Source organism: Chiloscyllium punctatum, chromosome 5 (assembly GCF_047496795.1).
Source record: "Chiloscyllium punctatum isolate Juve2018m chromosome 5, sChiPun1.3, whole genome shotgun sequence".
NCBI lineage: Eukaryota > Metazoa > Chordata > Chondrichthyes > Orectolobiformes > Hemiscylliidae > Chiloscyllium > Chiloscyllium punctatum.
In genome coordinates, this window is record NC_092743.1 from 59,798,532 (window position 1) to 59,822,417 (window position 23,886).

General features: G+C 37.7%; 1 protein-coding gene across 3 annotated transcripts in view; it reads left to right on the forward strand.

Moving 5' to 3' along the window:
• rock1 (Rho-associated, coiled-coil containing protein kinase 1) overlaps positions 1 to 23,886 on the forward strand; it is a 205,184-nt gene that overhangs the window by 168,731 nt on the left and 12,567 nt on the right. For all 3 annotated transcript variants that reach the window (XM_072570409.1, XM_072570407.1, XM_072570408.1), the window contains 6 exons: positions 4,937 to 5,025; positions 5,141 to 5,329; positions 6,048 to 6,213; positions 15,986 to 16,056; positions 18,365 to 18,453; positions 20,756 to 20,834. In XM_072570409.1, the coding sequence (XP_072426510.1) occupies positions 4,937 to 5,025; positions 5,141 to 5,329; positions 6,048 to 6,213; positions 15,986 to 16,056; positions 18,365 to 18,453; positions 20,756 to 20,834 (683 nt within the window). The remainder of the gene's footprint in view (positions 1 to 4,936; positions 5,026 to 5,140; positions 5,330 to 6,047; positions 6,214 to 15,985; positions 16,057 to 18,364; positions 18,454 to 20,755; positions 20,835 to 23,886) is intronic.

Here is a 23,886-nt window from a genome sequence, read left to right on the forward strand (position 1 = left end):
CTTCAACACTACCATCACCCAACAGTGCCCTCAGTTCCTTCCAGATTGTTAATGTATAACATGAATAGTTGTGATCCCAATACAGGCTCCTTTGGAACTCCACTAGTCACCAGCTGCCATCCTGAAAATGAGTCCTTTTCCTTCCGTCTGCCTTCTGCCAGTCAGCTAATCCTCAATCCATGCCAATACCTTGCCCTTAACACCATGGACTCTTACCTTATTTAGCAGCTTCCTATGCAGCACCTAGTCACAGGCTTTCTGGAAATCCTGTGATCATGTCCACAGGATCTTCTTTGTCTAACTTGCTCATTACCTTCTCAAAGAATTCTTGATGAAGCTGTGCTGACTCAACCCTATTTTAGTATGCACTTCCAAATTCTCCGCAATCTCTAATAATGGACTCTTAAAATCTTACCAATGACAATAGTCAGGCTAATTGGTCTATACTTTCCTGTCTTCGACCGCCCTCCCTTATTAAACAGATGTGTTAAATTATCAATTTTCCAGTCCTGTGGGGCTCTTCATGACTCTAGTGATTCCTGAAAGATCTCCTCCAATGCCTCCAATATCTCCTCAGCTACCTCCTTCAGAACTCTGGCGTGTAGTCCTTCTGGTCTGGGTGATTTATCTACCTTCAGAACAATCAGCTTCGCCAGCGCCGCCTTCTTGGTGATGACAAAGCCTTTAGCTTTCAATTCAATAAAATTTAATTGCCCTTTATTGTCCATACAGAAATTCATTTTTGGTCCTTTGCTCCTTTGTTTAAAGAAAATAACATATAAATGAATAATAGCAACAGACGAATGAAAATCACTTTAGCTTAGAGATTCAACTACACCAGTGCAATAAAATAATCAGTCAGTAAGTCTCACCCCGAGTGCATATTCATGTCCATACATGTATGTCCTGATAAGGGCATAAATAAGTTCAGTAACTAATTTGTCCTACATCAATTAGGATCCCCCCTTAAAACTAATTATTCATGGCATTCTTTTGCTTTCATCAAAATATTTCAAAGATTTTTTTTTAAATCTACTCATCAAATATCCATCCTGCCTGGTTCATTCATCTCTGCATCCTTGAAAAATCTGCTATCCTAAGACAATAGTAGCAGGTGAGACATCCAAAAAGGATAAACCACAACCAAATGGAAGGATTTCGTAATCGTAGGATCTGCTGAAAAGGATATTTTAGACCACTTAATTACATAAGCTCCTTGTGCACCACATCTATATACTATTCCCATCAATTCAATTTATAATTTAGTTTGTCACGTATATGCTCATAGCTGTTACAGTGCCCACATCGTGAATCTTTGCAAGAATGATATTAGTGACCAGTTTTTTTCAAAAAGACTATCACTGGTGCTTTTGATTTATTTTTGTAAGGTTTAAGAGAATTGTTAATACACCATTTTGCAAACTTCTCCACCAAGTTCCTGTAGTTTTCTTCCTTATTTCTGATGTCCCCTATATGCTAGTCTATCATCAGCATACTTGTAGTTTGTTATGCTGTCATGTTCTGATTGGTGGCCATCTATATAGACACTGAAATGAATAGAGGAGATCTAGTAATTTTCATGGGCACTCAGTAAAATGTGGATACTAATATCCAGTAGCTCTTGTTTGAAAGAAAATGGCGATCTAAAATGGGAGAGTAGAATTTAACGCAACTTTTTTTTCAGTAAGCTCAAATGGTTGCATGGCATGAAAAGCTAAAGCAAACATCAGTATGGTAGCGCAAACAAGGCTGCCTAATCTGTGTTAAATCAAATGGGTCAAAATCAGAACAAAACCATCCATTGTCTTATAAGGTTGATAGACAAAATAAAGGTGATCTGTATATGGAAGAGGACCTAAAAACTCTTTGACACAATATTCTTTTAGACACTTCTTCGCTCTTATAATCTATCAGTTCAGCAGCCTGTCCTTTAGTAACTGGGGAAATGATACCATTGGACTAGTAATCCAGAACGCCAGGCTAATTTTCTGAGGACATGCGTTCAAAGTCCACCGTGACTGATGGTGAAATTTGAATTCAAGTTTTGGAAATAAAATGTGAAATTATAAAGCTAGTCCAATGGCAATGATACAACTGCTGTCGATTACTGTGAAAAACCCAACTGGTTCACAAATATCCTTTAGGGAAGGAAATCTACCATTCTTTCCTGCATGTGACTCCAGATCCACGGACATGTGGTTGTCTTAAAACTGTCCTCTGGCTGCTAGGGGTGGGCTATAAATGCTGGCCTAGCCAGCAACACCAAAATCTCATGACCAAAAAGCAAAACGATGGCTGATTTCCAACAATAAGGAACCATTGTATGTCAAACAATTTCTGAAAGAACAGAATGAGGGAAACTGCCAACTGATGATTGTATTTCCTAAGAACTTTTCCATTGACCTAAACATTATGTTTTCCATGGATTAACTCACTTGATTTGTTTGACTCTCTCCCACTTATTGATAGTAACACAAAATCCTACTCATTTTGAACTCCAGTTCTGAAGAAGAGTCACTGGGCCCAAAATGTTAACTCTGATTTCTCTCCACAGTTGCTGCCAGACCTGCTGAGATTTTCCGGCGATTTCTGTTTTTGTTTCTGATTTCCAGCATCCACAGTTCTTTTGACTTTTTTTACAAAACCTTTCTAATTCACCAAGTAACATTTGCTGTAGAATCACGTGCTCCTTAAATCCATTATTTTCAAACACATTTTAAAAATTTCATTCAGAATATTAGGAGGATAATCTGTTGATAAAAAAGGATAATTTATCTTTTTCATTGAGAAGCCTGACATTATCATCCTCCTTTCCACCAGGGAAGATCTCTCATCTCTGAGCTTAGTTGAGATGGAGAGGCGTTGCTCTTAAATACATGTGAGAGCAAGTGGAAAGAGAGTTATTTTCCTATGTTCTATCATGATATGGTTTGAGAACTCTGATCAACTGCTGCTACAACAACTTATTTATATTGTATCATTAACACAATGAAGTATGCAATTCACAGGAGCATTATAAAATAAAATTATGATACTGAGTGACACAGCAAGATATTAGGTTAGATGGCCAAAAGCTTGGTCAAAGAAGAACTTCAGTGTTAGAGAAGAAGATGAGGTTGAGAAGCAGAAAGCGCATGGAAGAAATTTCAGAGCTTGTAGACTAGGGAATGAAAGCCATAGTCAACAATGGTGGCACTCTCATATTTGGGAATGCACAAAAGACTAGGATCAGAAGAGTGCAGATACTTTTGAAGGTTGTGGGTTTTGAGGATATTACAAAAACAGGGAAGGGCAAGGTCAAGGAGGTATTGGAAATAAGGAAGGTAATTTTAAAGTCCAGTCCCAAATTGCTTTGATCCACTACAGTTTGCCTACCATCGCAATAGGTCCACGGTGGAGACTGTCTCCCAGTCCCTACACTCGTCCCTGAACCATTTGGAAAATAAGGACACCTGCATCAGACTCCTAATTGTTGACTTTAGCTCCACCTTCAATACATAATTCCAACAAATCTCATCTCCAAGTTCCGAGACCTAGGACTCTGCTCCTTCATTTGCATCTGGATCCTCACCTTCCTGACCCACAGACAGTAATCAGTTAAGAATAGCTGACTACACGTCCTCCACAGTAACCTTCGTCACTGGTACCCCACAAGGCTGCGTAAGCAACCCCTTGCTATTGTCCTTATACACCTGTGACTGTGTGGCCAAATTCAGCTCTAACTGCATTTACAAATTTGCTGATGGCACCATCGTAGTGTTTCGGATCTCGGATCATAAGTACAGCAAAGAGATGGAGTGTCTAGTGAGATTCTGTAAAGGCAACATTTTGTCCCTCAATATTACCAAAACAAAGGAGCTGGTCATCGATTTTAGGAAGCAGTGGAAGATAAGTGATGCTGAGGTGGAGATAGTTGAGAGCTTTGACTTCCTTGGGGTAAATATCAGCAACAATCCATTCTGGTCTATCCACTTTGACACTATAGTCAAGAAAGCACACCAAAACCTCTGCATCCTCAGAAGGCTAAGGAAATTTGTCATGTTCACAATGACACTCATCACTTTTTATAAATGCACCATAGAAAATATACAATGCAGATGCATCACAGTTTGGTATGGCAACTGCTCTGCCCAAGACCGTAAGAGATTGCACAGTTGTGAGCACAGACCAGTCCATTGCGAAAACCAGCCTTTCTTCCATTGACACCATTTATACTTCCTGCTGGCTCATGAAAGCAGCTAACATAACCAGGTTGGGAGGAGTATTTGATTATAATCTCTTCAACCCTCTTCTCTTGGGCAGAAGATACAAAAGTTTGAAAAATGTACCAACAGATTCAAGAACAGCTTTTTCCTGCTGTTATCAGACTTTTGAACAGATTTCTCATTTCTAAGAGTTAATCTTTCTCTGCGCCTTATCTGTATCTGTAACACTATATTCTGCAATCTGTTCTATTACCCTGATATACTTATGTAAGGTTTGATTTGTCTGGATAGCATGCTAGCATTTCTTTTTATTGTATCTCAGTACATTTGACAATAACAAATCAAATCAAAGTAGGTTAGTGAGCACAAGACTGATAGAGGAAGTAGAGAAAAAGATGGCGTGAGATGGCATTTAAGACACTTAGAATTTGTCTGGTAACCATCTTGAACTCCAAGCTATTTGAATACATAAGTTATTATTTACAAATTATTAAAAAGCTGTAAATCATTTAAACTGAAATAGATAAGCATTCAAAGCAGAGGAAGATGCTCAGTCCTGAAGAACAGAACATTGGGTTTGGGTTTTAGATTTTTCTAGCAAGTATCTGCCTTTGGTGTTACAAACTCTTTTGATGCTTCTCTTTTTGTTTAAAGTTTGTTCATCACACAGCTGTATAACTCTGACTCTATAAGGTCCATTAATAATGCAGACTATTTTAAACTTTTTCTAGAGTCACAGAAGAGGAGGGATGAAGATCTAAATAACATGAAAACCAATTATGAAAAGATAATTAACCAAGAACGTACACTGAAAACACAAGTAGGTTTCTTTAAAAAATGCTAAATTAACTATACATAGCTATGTTCTAATACAGTTTCTGAATAGTTTGTATTGATTAATTTTCATGCTTGTTCTGTATGTTTGCCTCAATCAGGCTGTTAATAAACTTGCTGAGATTATGAACCGAAAAGATATAAAAGTGGATCGAAAGAAAGCAAATACAGCAGATGTCCGGAAAAAAGAAAAGGAAAACAAAAAATTGCAACTGGAATTGAACCAAGAAAGAGAGAAATACAGTCATATGGTTGTGAAATATCAGAAGGACCTAAATGAAATGCAGGCAGTAAGAAAATTTTACATAGATATGTTGGCTGTCTTTATATTGATACCATGATCTGTTAGAAGTTTGGCAGTGCACACTTGTAATTTGATTTCATTAATCCACATTTTATTCACACACTCCTCCAGTTGCAGCACTGCGGTCTACTTGGAAGGAATTTGATGACAGGTTTGCATAGACAGTTTTCATTACAATTATGTACATTTGATCTCTATCATAGAGATTTTTAAAAGTGCAAAATGAGTGATTTCAAAATGGGCACCCATTTTGTCTGTGCATTCCTGGTGTCTCATTCCTGAATTTGAGATGAAGGTGGTATATAGTGAAAAGTGAAATAGAGTGGACTACATTGCAGCAAATGCAACATCAAACCAGTAAAGGTAGAAATGCGTTGCAAGACTTCCAGAATGTGGTCAGAAAGTGTTGCGACTTGATCAGGTAATTCCAGACTATGTTTTGACGTGAGTGATCAGGAACTATGCAAGTATGGAGTAAATAATGCCATGATGCAGAGTTTTATTATTTATAGCCCTGAGATTGTGATTTATGGTTCCTTTTAGTCACTCCTTAAGTCATCAATAACTAGTTGACTTAGCACGTGGGCAATGAAATGTATTTGAAGGAAGTGTTTTTAATTAATAGTGACATCAACAAATTTCTACTATTATTCTGAGGGATCTCATTTTTCTCTTATTTTGACTATTTTGTTTCAATATTACAGCAATTAGCAGAGGAATCTAACCTTCGTACAGAGCTCCAAATGCAACTTGATAGTAAGGACAGTGATCTTGAGCAACTTCGTTCTAAGCTTCAAGACCTCCAACTTCGTATGGATAGCACAAGTGTATCCAGTTTACAGACTGAGGATTCTGATGGAAATGTAGCTGGTAAGGTTGACTCAGACTTAATTGTTTTGGCTAAAGCATATTGTTTGATTTAAACGTATTTTGAATAACTGAAGAATAGTTTGTGATGGTATGATAAAAGCAGGTTCACTTTAAAAAGAAAACAGAATCTGAATATAACTAAACATTTTCTTAGATGTTAATTTTTTTCTAAGCTTGAAAACATTACCATCCATTATCCACTTTTTTTTCCCCAAGTTATCCTTGCTGAAGATGAGGGGCTGGCCAAGTTAAAGAGGATCGGGTGGTTCAATGGATTAGCATGTCATTGTTTGATTTCTGGAACTACAATTTCAGTTCAGACCTGGAAAAATGTCTCCCTTGGCTGGTGGTTTTCAAATCCCAAATAAAGTTAATTTGGACAATTCTGATATAACCTGATTAGTACCAAATATTAAAAAATTGTCATAATCTCGCACTTTTAAGTTAGTGAACTAAATATGGCTGATGAAGCAAGTAAAAAGTTGATATACACATGAAGAAGTGCACTTTCTAATTTCATTCAAACATTTTGGGTACAAAGAGGGAACTTTATTGTGGAGCTGACTGCTATATTTGATCTAAACAATATTTAGAGCTAACTCTACACATTCACAAGTGAAAGTGTTTGGTTCTAAAGCAACATCATCCCAGCTTGAAGCATGAAATGTACTTGAGAATGCTGACAAAAGAAAAGGGGAAATCAAGTAAATCCCTTCTTCCAATTCCCCTTAGGTAGGGGATGGTGTCACAGTACCGAAGAAATGCAAATATTGCTCCTTAGTTCAAAGCAGAATTCAAGCCTAAAAACACCAAAAACAGACCAGTTATTATAACCTTTTGTGATAGGAGATGACAATTCAAGTCAAAATTAACAGACATCTAAGTAATAGTTATGTTAAAGATAAATTGTATTTGACCAGCTTGATTGAGATTTTTAATGAGGGTAATGTTGTCTACATGCTGTTCCACAAGATGTTATAATGTATTATATAACAGGCTTGTGAGCAACGTTGTCACGAGTGCAACAAAAGCAACAATGATGATATGGTTATGAAGTTGGCTGAAAGATAGAAAGCATGGTGTAGTGGTAAATAATTATTTTTCACACTGGAGGAATGTACAGAATAAGTATCCCCAGAGATCAGTAGAATCATATAGTATGGAAACAGGCCCTTTCAGTCCAATTTATCCATACCAACCAGGTTTCCTAAACTGAACTAGTCCCATGTGTCAGCATTTGGCTCATTTCCCACTAAAATCTTTCTCATTCATTTATCTGTCTAAATGTCTTTCACAAGGACCACTGTATTTTTTGATGTCTACCAAAGATTTAGCCTTGACTATACAATTTCAAAATTTGCAAATGACATAAGTTGAAAGTACTATGCCATAATGAACTGACAGAACAGTGCCATAAGCTTTCTCATTTTTACATAGAAACAAACTTTATTGTCTATGAGAAGCATTCAACAAAGCAAGCATTTTTCTCTTAACACTGTATTTTGGAACTACTTACACCATTAACTTGATTCTACCTTTTAGTTTATCCTATCACACACGAAATCCCTTATGCATTATATCAATCTTGGAGGTTTATTCACTTCTTTATTGGTTAACTCACAAGGAATGCCATAGACCTGTAGAATTTTTAAAAATTCTCTTCAGTGTTCTCGTTATTCTCTGAAGTAATAAGTTATAGGGATATTATCATTAGCTTCTTGACTAAGCAACCCTTCAACTTATATTTAAACCTTATGATTGTGGATCCTCAGCACATTGTTCTGGTTGCAGCAGATACCCAATGCCTTTTCACTGCTTCCAATATAGCTCTGCTGTTTTCTACACAAGGTTCTATGAAGACCACTTGAGATATCTTCCTCTAGCTGCAAACTAGTCAAGCCTCCCAAACCTTTTCCCTTACAAAACCTAAACTGAGCTTATGCTCAACCTGCATTCCACAAGGTGGACAATAACATTTGTACTTTTTCTGCTCAATATGCAGGCACAACTAACAGTCTGTTGTTGGGTCTGTCAATCCAGTGAGGTGTTTGTCAACACCAAAGGAAAAGTTCAACTGCCTGCTTCCACGGCCACTGCCTAGAAAATTTTTTTAAAAATTTCTGACAGCCTATTTCTATGACAATGTAGCAAGCTTTGGATAATTTTCTCAAACATAAATGTTTACCTTCAACACAACTGTAACCCGTGTGCATAGTTTATGTTTCTAATGGATGCAGTAGCACTTTTTGCACATTTCCAGATTCCAGTAAGAGGTCTAACAGGGGATCATTAACTACTGATGTTTCATTTTCATCAAAAACTCTGATCATGCAAGATAAACATGTGCTAGCTTTTAAATGTAATAAAGCCAGGCTTGTTTGAGTTGCAGTTAGCTCAGCAATGTTTTAATAGTTTCACGACAGTTAATACTTGAATATGTGTAACTAAAAAAGTCCAAAATACATGAAGTATGAGCAACACACTGAAATAACAGTTGTACTTTTTTCCATTAGGAAAATTACTCTTGTGCATCTCAACACTTACAAAAAATATTGATGAATATAATAGTCAACTTGCCTTTTCAAGACAGAGCACTTTGATCTGGTCACTACAATAATTACATAGTTAACTTGTAACAACATCAAATAATATTTATATGTCACAAAATTTAACTCTTATCTGTTGGTATGTTCCTGACTCTTTGGCAGGCTTTCCCTATGGTTCTCAAAGACTCCTGTCTGTGGTTTTCCACAAGCTACCAAAACCCATTTAACTCACCAGAACTACACAGAGCATTAAATACAAATGTCCCTTAACCCTGTCAGGATGATCCTTTCATCATAGGATGCACCTATAAGGTCACAACCTGAATTCAGTTTGCTTCTGGAAGTTAGCATGAGGCTGTTTTTGAACGAGTAATTTGTGGCCTTACAGATTCTTTTCCAATTCCCGCACTCAGTTTCAGCCTTTTAGGAGACTTGAAAATCTAACCCATACAATACAAAAGAATGGATATTAAAGAAGCTTCATAAAAATACACTGATTTAGCCTCAGCTGGATTATTTGTACAATCTAGTCACTACATTTTAGGGAAAATGTGAAGATTTTAGAAAGGTTGCAGAAAATATTTACAAAATAGTTCCAGGCCAGAGGGACTTCAGTTATGTCGATAAGTTTGAAAAGCTGATAACAGTCCCCTCAGAGAAAAGAATGTTTGTAGAAGAGCTTTGATGGAGGTATTCAAAATCATGAGGTGTTTGGACAATACAGCCTTAAAATGTGGTGGAGACAGATTCAATCATGGCTTTCAAAAGAGAAAGCACTAGTCATAGAGATATACAGCATGGAAACAGACCCTTTAGTCCAACTCGTTCATGCCAACCAGATATCCAAAATAAATTTAGTCCCATTTGCTCGAATTTGGCCCATATCCCTCCAAACCCTTCCTATTCATACACCCATCCAGATGCCTTTTAAATGTTGTAATTGTACCAGCTTCCACCACTTCCTCTGGAAGCTCATTCCATACACACACCACCCTCTGCATGAAAACGTTGCCCATTAGGCCCCTTTTAAATCTTTCTCCTCTCACATTAAACGTTCGGACTTCCCCACCCCAGGGAAAAGACCTTGTCTTTTAACCCTATCTATGCCCCTCTTGATTTTATAAATCCGAACAAGATATTCCCCCCCCCCCCCCCCCCCCCAGTTTCTGAGGCTCTGTGAAAATAGCCTATTTGCCTCTTGAAGAGAAATAACTTTTAGGGCTATGGGAATCTAGTGAATTTCTCTGTTGGAAGTTGATACTGTCTCATTGAGTTGAATTGCCATCTTCTGTTCTGTACCCATTCTATGATTGTATAAAAAAGATACAAAAGAGGAATTAAAATTGTCGCATCTGCCATCATCTCTATGATACTGTTCCATTTTTGCTTTTCTGCTGGCAAATATTCTACTGTTATTGATACTTGATTTCAAATACACAGTTTGCACTGACATCTTCCTACTCAGGTATTGACTTGCTCACATTATTTGTTTGTACATTAAAAATCCATTTACTTTAAGGGTTTTTTTTCTTAAAACTCTGACAGAAAATAATGTTATAATTTTTCATGGAAATGCCTTTTTATTCTTTGTGCCTAGTTGGGTGTTCCTCTTGCAACACATATCTTATCTATCTTTTTCCAGTGAGTAAATTGAAAGTCTTGTTCTATTTGCACTTTTTGCATGCTGGCTGACATTTGATGTCTGACTCTAATTAAGTCGTGTGATGTTTAAAGAACAGCATTCCTTTTTGTCCATCCACAGTCTTTATTGATGAACTGCAGATTTACCCATGAGAACGTTTTAACATTTAATAGGAACACCCAGACACAACAAGAAACGGTCATTAGTATTTTCATTTGCCATAATTTTCAAATGATGTTCAAGGCTAAGAAATGTTCATGACGTTTCAGAAAAAGTTAATGACTAAAGAAGTTTAAAGTAATGCAATAATCCTTTGATATTCAGATATTTTTCAAAATAGTTCTAAGTTTTATCATGTATGATTAAAATCATCTAATTTTCTATGGAGCATGATAAAGTAAAATTAGGGAAATTTTATGAATTTCCCATGACGTTATAATTTCCTTATTTTTTATTGTAATGTAGAGCCACCATTGTAGTTTTCAGAGTTCATCTTGTTCAAGGGATGCTGTCTTTTAAACCTTTCAAATCTCAAATTTTGATAGCATTACTGTAAAAATATTGAATGCAGCTTGGCATGGTTTTATTTTCATAAGCAATCGTTGTTGCTTTACTCTTACGCAAGTGAAATACCGACAGTTGTCAACATGTTTCTCACAACTTTGAAATATTCTAAAAGTCATAGTGATATTTTGTGAAAAAAATCTGAACATAAGGTTCAGAAAAGACTGCTGAAATCTAGATATGGTGTTTTAGTGTACTGAACTATGATAATCTTCTGTTTCTCATATAGATGCTGCACTTTAGTGACATCACTGAAAAGCACACTTGCACATATACACTGAGGGCCAAGTACCTCACTTCCATAATATCTTTGTTTGAATAAAGTTCAACAGTTTATTTTTTGAAGTTGAAATTAAGAATACAAATGACAACATATTCTGGCCCCAAAACAAAGTTATTTCACTCACCATCAATTCTGATGTCAACTGTGCTGCCTGGCTTGCTGTGTTCTTCCAGCCTCCTGCCTGTCTATTTTGGATTCCAGCATCTGCAGCTTTTTTGTCACTATCTTTATTGAGCCATTGCACCCTCAGCATCTTAGTTGACCTTGAATCGTGCTCCTGACTTCATATTCTCTCCACCACAATGATTGTCAACTTCCATTCCTGCTTTCACTTATGCTGTGCTGACACTTCATAAACCTCAGTTTATCCAAAACTCAACTGCCTATATCTTCACATCCTAGATTAGAGCAGTGCTGGAAAAGCACAGCAGTTCAGGCAGCTCCTCAGATGCTCCCTGAACTGCTGTGCTTTTCCAGCACCACTCTAATCTAGAATCTGGTTTCCAGCATCTGCAGTCCTTGTTTTTACCTATATCTTCACATCCATAAAGTTCTGCTCACCGATCTCCCCTGTAATCACCAATCTACACTGGCTTCACGTCCACCAAAATCTTGATTTCACCTTTACTATCTATGTAATCTTCCCTCTCTACAAAACAAAAGAAAAGCTTGTAATTCTCCAACTCTGCCCTCTTGTGACCTTCTGACTTGATTTCTACTCATTTGCTATTGAAGTAACTGAATTCAGAGTCCTTCAGGGTCTGTGTGTATTCTATCAGTTTTTTAAAATAATAGATATTACTGCACTTACTATTGATTGTAAAAAGAAATGTTTAATTAATCAACATATAGTAGATTAATGAGAGGAATTATTTGACTCTTAATTATTAGCATTTAATGTACATTAATAGTTTAGTTGGTGACACTCACCCCAGTGTTTCTGAAAGTACATATGAAGAGAAAACGTTGACATCAATTTAATTTGGGGAAGAAGAGTAATTGCACTTAAATTGGAATCTGCTATTCATCTTGTAAAATAAGAAATGTCAAATGAAAGATAATTGTTTTCTTTATAGCAATAATGTCTATCCTCGCTTTACACTCTCAAATTACAGACGAACCTTGATTATCCGAACGAGATGGGCAGGCAGTATTTCGCTCAGATAATTGATTATTTGGAAAACTGATTCAGTGTCTCTCTTCTGGGACTCAGAATTTTCTGAAGTTTCCTTTTTCCTTGCTCTGCCTGCTTTGCTCTCTCTCTCTCTCTCTCTCTCTCTCTCTCTGTCTTAGGGTTTGTTTCTGAGCAGACGTACATTTGTGTATAAGGGACCTGCAGCATTGCTGAAGCCTCTCCCCGCCATTGCTTCACTTCAACAGCATTGACAGAGTGACCACTTGCAATATCCGCTCCCCATTCAGGAGACTAGGCAGCAGCACACTGTGTTGTAGCAGTGTGCCACACCCTCTGCAGATTCTAGAAATCTGAAATAAAAATGGAAATTAGTGGGGAAACACGGCAGGCCTGGCAGAGTCTGTGGAGAGAGAAACAAAGTTAGTGTTTTGAGTCTGATATGGTTCTTCTTTAGGACTGTTTTTAATATTACAAATTGCTTCAACTGGTTCTTTTTAGTAACTTTATTTGTGAATGAGTGCATATTCTCAAATGCTGAATAAAATGAAAATATCCCGTTGCATGTATGGGACTTAGGTTCTTCCACATCTCCAGTCCTTACTACTTGGATGGTGTAACTTTGTTAGGAATGTACTTAGATAGATAGAGGCCAGGCTACAAGCCAGTATACCCAAGTACTCCCTGGATCTATTGGTCTCTATACATTTTTTGTTCTAAGCGACAAATATCCTACAGGATATTTGTTTTTGTTATGTATGTGTTGTAGCAGTTATCAGTTTGTTTCAATTTTGAGATTATTACCTCGAAATATGCATATGAACAAGAGGGTCTCTTGGTCCTTGGAGGATGCTCCGCCATTCAGTAAGATCATAGCTAACCTGATATTAAACTTAAGTCTACATTCCTGCATATTCTTGATCATCTTTCATCTCCATGGTAATCAAGGGGATATTAACTTGCTTCAAGAAAAAAAGGTTGAATGAGCCTAGAAGTGTTGTTCCTTGCTTCACTGGTAAGAACATTCATTGTGTTGATAGCTTCCAAAACCTCTGACAAGAACATCCAGAGGCAAAAGTAGGCCAAAAAATGGCAAGGAATCAAGGCAATCTGTACAATTATAGACCACTTGCCTACTTTCACAAACCGCAAGAAAAGTCTAAAAAATGCCCTAAAATGCTAATAGCTCTGACCTTGGTCAGGAAGAATATCACATTCTGGGGCTCATGTGTCTTTATGGAGCAAAGGTTTTCGTGAATGTTTCCTGCTTTAGGATATTAGGCTATAAAAAGAGCATTACTAATGTAAGCAAGCTTCCCTAACAGGATTATTTCCATGTCCAAGAGCTGACATTTCATCCAGATCCACATAACCAGGGTCGGGGTGTGGGTACAGTCATGCTAATTAACTAGCTTTACGAACTGAACTCATTAAACTAGCTATTGCAATATGCATTACCCACCGGTATATCCTGTGTTCATAATACTATTGACCAAAAGCGTACAGAGTTTCTTCACACTACTTGGGCTTCTACAATGCCTTAATTAAGAAGGTTTGGCATTACCTTATTCTATTACAGATACAGGTGAGGACCTCTGCAACAGGAAGAAAAGAAAAACTTCATTTATGTACCCTTTTTCAGTATCTCAAAGTGTTTAATAGCCAATGAAGTACTTTTTAAGTATGATCATTTTTTCAAATAAGACCATAAGATGTCAGAGCAAAAGAGGCCATTCACCCCATCGAGTCTGCTCTATAGAGTCATAGAGATGTACAGCACGGAAACGGACACTTTGGTCCAACTTGTCCATGCTGACCACGTATCCTAACCCAATCTAGTTCCACCTACCAGCACCTGGCCCATATCCCTATTCAGTGAGATAATGGCTGATCTAAATTCTCAACCCCACTTTCCTGTCTTTTCCACATAACCCTTGATTTTCTTAATTGATTAAAAATTTCCCTATCTCAGCCTTGAATATATTTAAAGATTAAGCTTCAACAGCCCTTTGTGAATTCCATGGATCCACCACCCTGTAAGAGAAAAAAATTCTCATCTATCTTAAATACTGATATTATGACCTTTGGCTCTCGACAGTCCCACAAAGGTAAACAACCTTTCCACATCTGTCCTGTCAAGTCGGAGGCTGACCTTACAGAGGTTCATAAAATCATGAGGAGAATGGATAGTGTAAATAGACATGGTCTTTTCCCTGGGGTAGGGGAGTTTGGAACTAAAGGGCATAGTTTAGGGTGTATGGGGAAAGATTCGAAAGGGACAACTTTTTCACACAGAGGGTGGTGCGTGTAAGGAATGAATTGCCAGAGGAAGTGGTGAAGGCTGGTACAATTACAACATGTAAAAGGCATCTGGATGGGTATATTAATAGAAAGGGTTTAGAGGCATATGGGTCAAGTAGTGGCAAACAGGACTAGATTAATTTAGGATATCTGGTTGGCATGGTTGAGTTGGACCGAAGGGTCTGTTTCCATACTGTACATCTCTGACTCTAAGTCTCCCAAGAATCTTGTATGTTTCAATAAGGGCACCTTTCATTCTTAGATATTCCAATGAATACAAGCGCGATCGACTTAATCTCCCCTCATAAGACAGCTCCATCATACCTGATATCAGCCTGGTGACCCTCTTCTGGACTGTCTCCAATGCCATATTTCCTTAAGTTAGGGGTCTGAAATAGTTCACATTATTCCAATGTGGTCTGACTAGTACCTTGTGCAGTTTTAGCAAAATCTCATTACTTCTGTATTCCATTCCTATTGAAATAAAGGCAAATGTTACATTTACCTTCCTTATTAGCTATAGAACATGGATGCTAGATTTCCATTACTCATGTATGAGGACTCCCTCTGTTCCATAGCTTTCTGCAGTCTTTCATCATGTAAATAAAATTAAGTTCCTCAATGCTTCAAAGTACTTAACCTCACATTTCCAACATTATTTTCTATCTGCTGAGTTTTGTCCTGCCCAATCAATTTAATCTGCCTATATCCTCTGTAGACTCATTGTCACCATTTGCCTTCCCACCTTTTTTTAATGTGGTCTACAGATTTGGCTATCGAACACTCACTTCCCTCATCAAGTCATTAAAATTCTGATCGCAGCACTGATCCCTGTGGCATACCACTAGGTGTAGGTTGTCATCCTAAAACTGTCCCCCAATCCCATCTCTAAAAAATGAAAACTGGCAGCCAATTAGTATTCAGCCAGCGCCACAAGTGGTTCCATGATAATGACCAGTTAATCAGACCAGATTGCTGGCACACTAGACCAGAAATATCTGTAGCATTTACTCAAGCTTGTACTTAGCCTTAAATTTAAAATGATGAAATTGTTGTGTGCAGTTTGAATTTTGACTCCAGATTTCAACTTTAAGAACTTTTAATAATGTTTAAAATACCTCTTGACTTTATCTCATAATCCTAATAGGTTAAGGAGGAGACGAAGAGATATTACTAGCAGCCTGATTGTGAGAGCTGTGTCATTTCTGTAATTCTATGTGACTAGACCTAAGGTGGTGGTGCTGTTTTTCCAAAGAATTTCTTATGGATTGTTTTTATTCATTTCAACCTATTTTTGAAATTAGAAACCAGGATGGAGGGCTGGTTATCAATACCAAACAGGGCAAACATCAAAAGATATGGATGGAAAAAACAGGTATGAAGCTTGGTTTTTTTTAATTTCAGAAATGTACAACGCACTGTTGAATTGCACATTTAACATGGACAAAATGTCCTTTTTCATAAAATGTTTTTAGTGTAGATCTAAGTAGCTAGCTAACAATATCTGGTTTAAAATATAAAGAGAATAAATATGCAAATGTTCATGAGAAAGTAAAATTTCTTATTCATACTAGGCAGCAGCATATATTTAAAATTGAAATTGGGAACATGAGGAGAGAATATAGTCATGCAGTTATTTGGACCAGCTGTGATATTCATTTAGGCTTAGTTGCTCTGAATTTTAATTCAATTTTTCTCCCTGAGCATCATGTCCTGGGGTCAGAATTTTATGTTACTTCATTTTCCGGCAGTGGCAGGGGCTGTTGCTGCCCCTGACCTCTTTGCAATTTTACATGGGCAGGCAAGGTAAAGAGCAGTTTTCCTGCTGTCACCACAGTTGAGACATTTAAATTACAAATAAGTGGTATTCATGGCAGGATGCAAACCCAGCAGGTCACTCTGCTCTGCCCTTGGGCAGGAAGGGGAAGTTCCTCCTTCAAGAATGCCCTTATCATATTGGGCAAAGCTGCATGCAAAGTTGGCCCTTCCATGACACTGTGAGGGGTGGAAGTCCTGTTTCAAATGGGACTGCTGGGATGCGCCTGACCAATTTTTCAAGTAGCGGGGTGGGACATTTCATCATCTGATTATTCCTGCTTTGATATCCACATCTAACCAAAATTTATCAATCTTATTCTTGAAAGCTCAAATTGGCTTCATATTCACAAACATTTTGGCAGAGTTTGATTCTCTGTATGAAAACTTACTTTTTGATTTTGTTTCTGAATGTCTGTCTCTAACTTTGAGTGTGTCTTCTTGACTGTGATACCTTAAGCAAGGGAATAGTGTCTTTGTTTGTCCCTTATCAATCTCCTATCATCAGTTTAAAAACCTTGATCAATCTCTTAAGTAGAACTGAATACAAGCCTAGTAATATTCCAGGAGACATTGTGTTGACCCTGTCATGCACCTCTTTCTAAAAGGTAACATAAACCTCCAAAAAGTTAGTTCCCCATATTTGAATGTCATACCCCAGATAAAGCGTGGCAAGGCTGCATATAGCCAAAGTAATCTTTTTCTCTTTTAAATTTCCAGCTTCCTTGAAATTAGTCTTTTCAATTGACTTTTGTACCCACCAATAGTTTTTATGATTTATTATACCTGGACTCCATGGATTAAATTACAAGGAGAGGTCAGCCAAACTAGTTTAGTCCGGAAGTTTAGAAAATTAAGTGATTTATATCAAAGTTTTTAAAATTATAAGGGGCCAGAAAGAATAGTGGAGAGAAAATATTTCTGCTGATGTAGGTGTCAAAGACTAGGGAACATTGTTGAAAAATTAGAAGCAGGCCCTTTCAGAAGTGAAGCCATGAAAAACCTCTCTTTGAGAGGCGGTAGAAGCTTGAAACTAATTTCTGCAAGAGAAGCTATTGTATGATGGTAGTGTCACTGGACTGGTTATCCAGAGGGCCAGGATAATGTCCAGGCCACATGTGTTTTGACCTCACCGTGGCAAATGGTGAAATTTGAATTCAATAAAATCGGCAGTTAAACAGCTGGTCTAATGTCAAAACTATTAATTATTATAAAAATAGATCTGGTTCACTAGGGAAGGAAATCCACCATCTTTTTTCTGGTTTACCTTAAATCTGGTTGATTCTTAACTACCCTCTGAAATAGCCACTCAGTGTAAGGGTAATTGGAGATGGGCAACAAATGCAGGCCTTGCCAGTATGCCCACATCCTATGAAAGAATTTGAAAATTGACTCTGATTTGCCAAACAAAGGCAATGGGGCTATAACATGAAATTAAGCCACTTGACACGGAATGGCAGGATGGTTTAAAAGAACAAAGTGCCACTTCCTGTTCCTGTGTTCCTTTGTGAACTTAAATTCCCAAATTTTTCGTATCTCCATAATTTCCGATTTTACACCATTTAGAAAGTATTCTGATTTACCTTTTTTTTTGAGTCCAAACTCTCATTTGTCCCACTGAATTCAAAGTTTTACCAGCAAAAACAGTTCATCTTGAAAATCAGACCTCAAAGCTTTTGTCTATGAGTTTGATCATACAGATAAGAAACTTTCAGTTTGGATTAACAAATTGTGCTGAACAGGGTGGTGAGTTTTCCTCTTGGATATTTGGTAACAAATGGAAGATTTTTTAAAAAATCTTTTGTATTTCTTTATTAAATGTGATTCAAAATGTTTAATTGTAATGCCAAACTCTTCTTTTATCAAAGTATGTCGTGGTCAGCAGCAGAAAAATACTGTTTTACAATGATGAATTGAATAAAGAACAGTCTAATCCATCTATGGTACTGGATATTGAGTAAGTATAACCATTTTAATACTGAGGATGTTGCGGACAAAGCAAATAGAGAATCCAAAGTGGAACACAGTTAGATAAAAAACTGGTTTAAGTTAGAAATTGGAGGTAACTGATTAGAAGCTTAATGCCTGACTAGGAGGTGAAGTGGATACTGATTAAAACAAATCCTAGTAGGGGTATTTCTGTTGTTTCACATAATGAGAAATGGTAGCAAAGAGGAAATGTTACTTGACAAGTCACCCAGGGGTTTGAGCTAACACTGTGAAGACATGAGTTCAAATCTTTACCTGGCAGCAGATATAATTTAAATTCAGTTGATTTTAGTGCATATTTTTAGATTAGATTAGATTCACTACAGTATGGAAACAGCCCTTCAGCCCAACAAGTCCACACCGACCCTCCAAGGACTAACCCACCCAGACCCATTCCCCTACTCTATATTTACCCCTGATTAATGTACCTAACACTCTGGCAATTTTAGTATGGCCAGTTCACCTGACCTGCACATCTTTTGGATTGTGGGAAGGAGCAGGAGCACTCAGAGGAAACCCACGCAGACACTGGGAGAATGTGCAAACTCCACACAGACAGTCGCCTGCAGCTGAAATCGAACCCGGGTCCCTGGCACTGTGAGCAGCATTGTTAACCACTGAGCCACTGTGCTGCCCAAATGATGACCATAAAACTTGAGGATTGTTGTAAAAACCCACTTAGTTCAGAAATGCCATTTAGGCTCTGGACTAATAATTTAATTACTCTCGGTGCAAGCACAGGTCATAAAACAATTCTTCTCTTGACTTATCAAAGCCTTTACAAAGCATTAGCCAGGATTCCTAGATGAGTGCAGCTCCAGTAACATTCAAGAAACTTGACACCATCTAGGTTAAAACAAAGTTAAAAATCACACAACACCAGGTTATAGTCCAACAGGTTTAATTGGAAGCACATTAGCTTTCAGAGTGACGCTCCTTCATCAGGTGATTGTGGAGGGCTCAATCGTAACACAGAATTTATAGCAAAAATTTGCAGAGTGATGTAACTGAAATTATACATTGAAAAATTGATTGTCTGTTAAGCCAAAGTATGTTAAAACAAACCACTCCTTTACAATCAACTCACTAACTTCACCACTGGCCCACAGTAAAAGCGGAGCATCATTCAAAAGCTGCACTGCAGCAACTTGCCAGAGCTCCTTCAACAAATATTTTCAGATTTGTGAACTTTATTCACTTTAAGGATGCAGGTAGCAAATGCCTAGGAATGTCACCGCCAGCAAGTTCCCTCCGGTTCACACACCATCCTGACTTGGACTCTGCTAATTTTGTCAATACCAGCTAAAGAGTCCAGCTTCAACGTATTTCAGTAGAAAACAAAGCCAAGCTATGAAACTTACCTTTTAGGTTGACAGTGGTGAAATCTGCCTCAATACCATTCATTCCAAATTGTTCCTCATGTTTTCTGTTGGAAAACATTGTCAGAACAACCAATGTCTGTTATATAAATGAGATTAAACAAGATGCAGCTCTATTTGCATGATAAGTCTGACACTGAGCACAGCAAAGGCAGGTTTGCCTTCTATATACCATCTTGATGAGGTGAAGAACATAACAAGGAACTTGTACTTTTTCACTAAACAGTATAACTATGACCTGTTAGAAATTTCAATCTCAGTCATTAGTTATTACACTTTTTTTTGTTGGATTCAAATGATTAATCAAAAGATTAAAAATGTGTTCCACAGTTTTGCAGTATGTCTATATAGTAACAGCATGTCATCTTTAGCAATTAATTTGTAAATCCCATGAATGAGAATTTTTTGATTGGTTTTCTCTTCAGACAATTTTTAACTCCAAATAATTTTATGAATAAGTACAAGTAAGAAAATGTTGCATATCTAACAATAAATGTTAAAAAGGTTGTTGTGGTTCTGTTCGCCGAGCTGGGAATTTGTCTTGCAAACGTTTCGTCCCCTGTCTAGGTGACATCTTCAGTGCTTGGGAGCCTCCTGTGAAGCGCTTCTGTGCTGTTTTCTCCGGCATTTATAGTGGCCTGTCTCTGCCGCTTCCGGTTGTCAGTTCAAGCTGTCCACTGTAGTGGCCGGTATATTGGGTCCAGGTCGATGTGTTTGTTGATAGAGTCTGTGGATGAGTGCCATGCCTCTAGGAATTCCCTGGCTGTTCTCTGTTTGGCTTGCTTATGAAAAGGTTTATAATCATTTTGTCTTGAATTACATATCACTAAGCATGTAGTAATGAAATCTGAGAAGTACCTGTATCTCAAAGTAATTGTCTTTATATTCCAGCAAATTATTCCACGTACGTCCTGTAACACAAGGTGATGTATACAGGGCAGAAACTGTTGAAATTCCTCGAATATTCCAGGTGGGTATCAATTTCACTTTATTTCCATAAAATGATTTTTGATTTTATTTGTATTTTGTTCTGTACTTTGTCTCTACGAAAGGATGTTACAGTTATAATGAAAAGAGCTTGTTCATGTACAGTGAAAATATATTCGGCCAGAAATTCTTTAGCAGTAAGAGAGATTAACAGAACTTACCTAAAACTGTAAATTGAACAACCACCTCCTGCAACAGTGCCTGAGCAATTAAAGGCCAAAAATCAGCTATCCAAGCTTCTTACAAAATTGCACTGTAATGGTATTTCACTAAGAAGTCCTATAGTGAAATGCATGGAAATGAGTGGTTGTTGAACTCTCTTGACATAAAGGCATGAAGTTCACCAGAACTGGATTTATCCCACTTTCATTTGTTGACATCACCTGGTTCAGATTCTGCTGCACATTAACTATTTCTCTCTCCTCACTCTTCTCTTTCTCTTTTGCCCTCTCTCTTTCCCCTCCCCATCCTCTTTCTCTCTATCACTATCCTCTTCCTCTCTCTGACTGCCAAGCAACCAGCAGCATATGCTGACATCCAAAATACTTCAATGGAAACACAAAACATAAACCTGGGAATCAGTCCTCTAGATGGATGTATTACTGGATAGGTCAGAATAATAGAAGTAGAAGATCTACCAACAGTGACAACAGTTTATATTTAAGTTGCACTTTTATTATAATCAAGATCTCAAGCTAGCTCAATAAAAAGAACATTGAGAAACAGAATATACATATGATCCATATGAGCTGATATTAGGTCAGTTAACCAAAAGCTTGGACAAACAGATAAGAAGGTTTTTAAAAGAGGCAAACAAAGTAGAGAGGAGGAGAGCTATAGGGAAGGAATTCCAGAACTCTGAGCCAAAGCAATTGACATCACAGCCATTAATGAGAAACAGTTATGAATTAAAGTGCTCAAGAGGCCGGAATTTGAAGCGATATCTTGGAGGTTTGTCGAGTTTGAGGAGATTATAGACATAAGGAGGGGCAAGGCCATGGAGAGATTTGAAACAAAGGTGAGAACTTTAAAATCAAGTTGTAGCTTGACCACAGCCAATGTAGGTTAACTAGCATGTTTCATTGTTGAATGGAACTTGTTTTGTATTAGGACATGGGCAGCAGAGTTTTGATGATTTAAAGTTCACAAAGAGTAAAATGTGGGAAGCCATCCAGTTGTGTGTTGAAATAGGTAATTTCATTTCAGTTGATTATAATAATCATGGTTTGTCATTTCCATTCAATTCCATCTAAATGTAATAGAAAAAAGACAGGACATTGAAGTTGAGGGTTATCAGATCAACTTTGATATTGAATGTTAAAATAGACTCAATGAGCTGAATGATCTAATTCTGTTCCTATGTCTTGTGGCCTTATGATGAACTCAGTTGCTGCTAATAAACTACAAACTTCAAGAGGAACAAGATGAGAAAGTTGCTTTCTATATTAAGTTCTGGTTAATTGCAATGGAAAAGCTATAAGAGGAAGAAAGAAAACAAAGATGTTTGAGGGAGCTGTCAAGGAGAACAGAAAACACATCTTGATAGATTTACAAAAGAGAAAGGGGTTACTGATAGAGATAATTATTCCAAAGAGAAATCTGCTAAGTTGGTTTAAATCAATGCAAGAGGGAAAGCAGATCTGGAAGAGAAAACTAACTCTCAAATTTTCAAACATTTTCATTGCTCGAAAGGTTTAAGCGTCTATGAAAATTGTTTGCAGGCCCCTAATGTAAGATTATTTGGGAATGAGTAACATAATTAGTAGCCTAGTAATTATATCTGCTCTTGTATGCATCTGACGAACGCTTGTTCAGCAACACTACAGCCTGGACAATAGACAAAAACAGTGGCAGATGCTTTTTGGAGAATGGGAGCACAGTTGTAAATAGTAGCAAACATGAGCGAAGTCTAAATATGTTTTTGTTTTAAACATTCGTGGATTTTCTGTGGTAGTGTACACAATGGGTCATCAGGCCATGTGGGTCTACTCCTCTCAATACAGCACTGTATCTCATTCAGAGATATCTTCTTGGGTTACCCAGTTGAGTAAGGGCAGTGGAAGAGATTCTGGTCCCAAGTCAAAGAGAGACAATTGGAGAAAAGAAATCCTCTCTTGTAGAGAATGAGAAGAGAAAGCATATTTAATTCAGTTATTGAGCAGAAGGTGAGGAAAGAAGTTTGATCAACGTGAAAGACCCCTTTAAGAAAATGGGAGAAAATACAGAGAGCTCAGAGTTGTACAACTTGGGTAAGGGGCAGAAAAGCTTTGTTATCTGCCTCATCTCTGGCTCACCTGAGAGCACATGGCCTGAATGACAATAATGTAAACCCACACTACCCTATGATGCACCATGAACAATGCTACAGAAGAGCCCTAATATGGAAAATAATAACTTGAACATCCATTTGGACTTTTGCTCATGTTTCCCACAGTTACAGGAATTGGGCGGAGTGAGTCCAAATGTGTGGGTTCATTCCCCTTGTGTCTCTGATATTACATAACTCAAGAGGGTTGGAATATAAAAGCAGAGATGTACTACTAAGACTTTATAAAGCTCTGGTTAGGCCCCATTTGGAGTACTGTGAACAGTTTTGGTCCCCACACCTCAGGAAGGACATACTGGCACTGGAACGTGTCCAGCGGAGATTCACACGGATGATCCCTGGAATGACAGGTCTAGCATATGAGGAACGGCTGAGGATACTGGGATTGTATTCATTGGAGTTTAGAAGATTAAGGGGAGATCTAATAGAGACGTACAAAATAATACATGGCTTTGAAAAGGTGGATGCTAGGAAATTGTTTCTGTTAGGTGAGGAGACTAGGACCCATGGACACAGCCTTAGAATTAGAGGGGGTCATTTCAGAACAGAAATGCGGAGACATTTCTTCAGCCAGAGAGTGGTGGGCCTGTGGAATTCATTGCCACGGAGTGCAGTGGAAGCCGGGACGCTCAATGTCTTCAAGGCCGAGATTGATAGGTTCTTGTTGTCTAGAGGAATTAAGGGCTACGGGGAGAATGCTGGTAAGTGG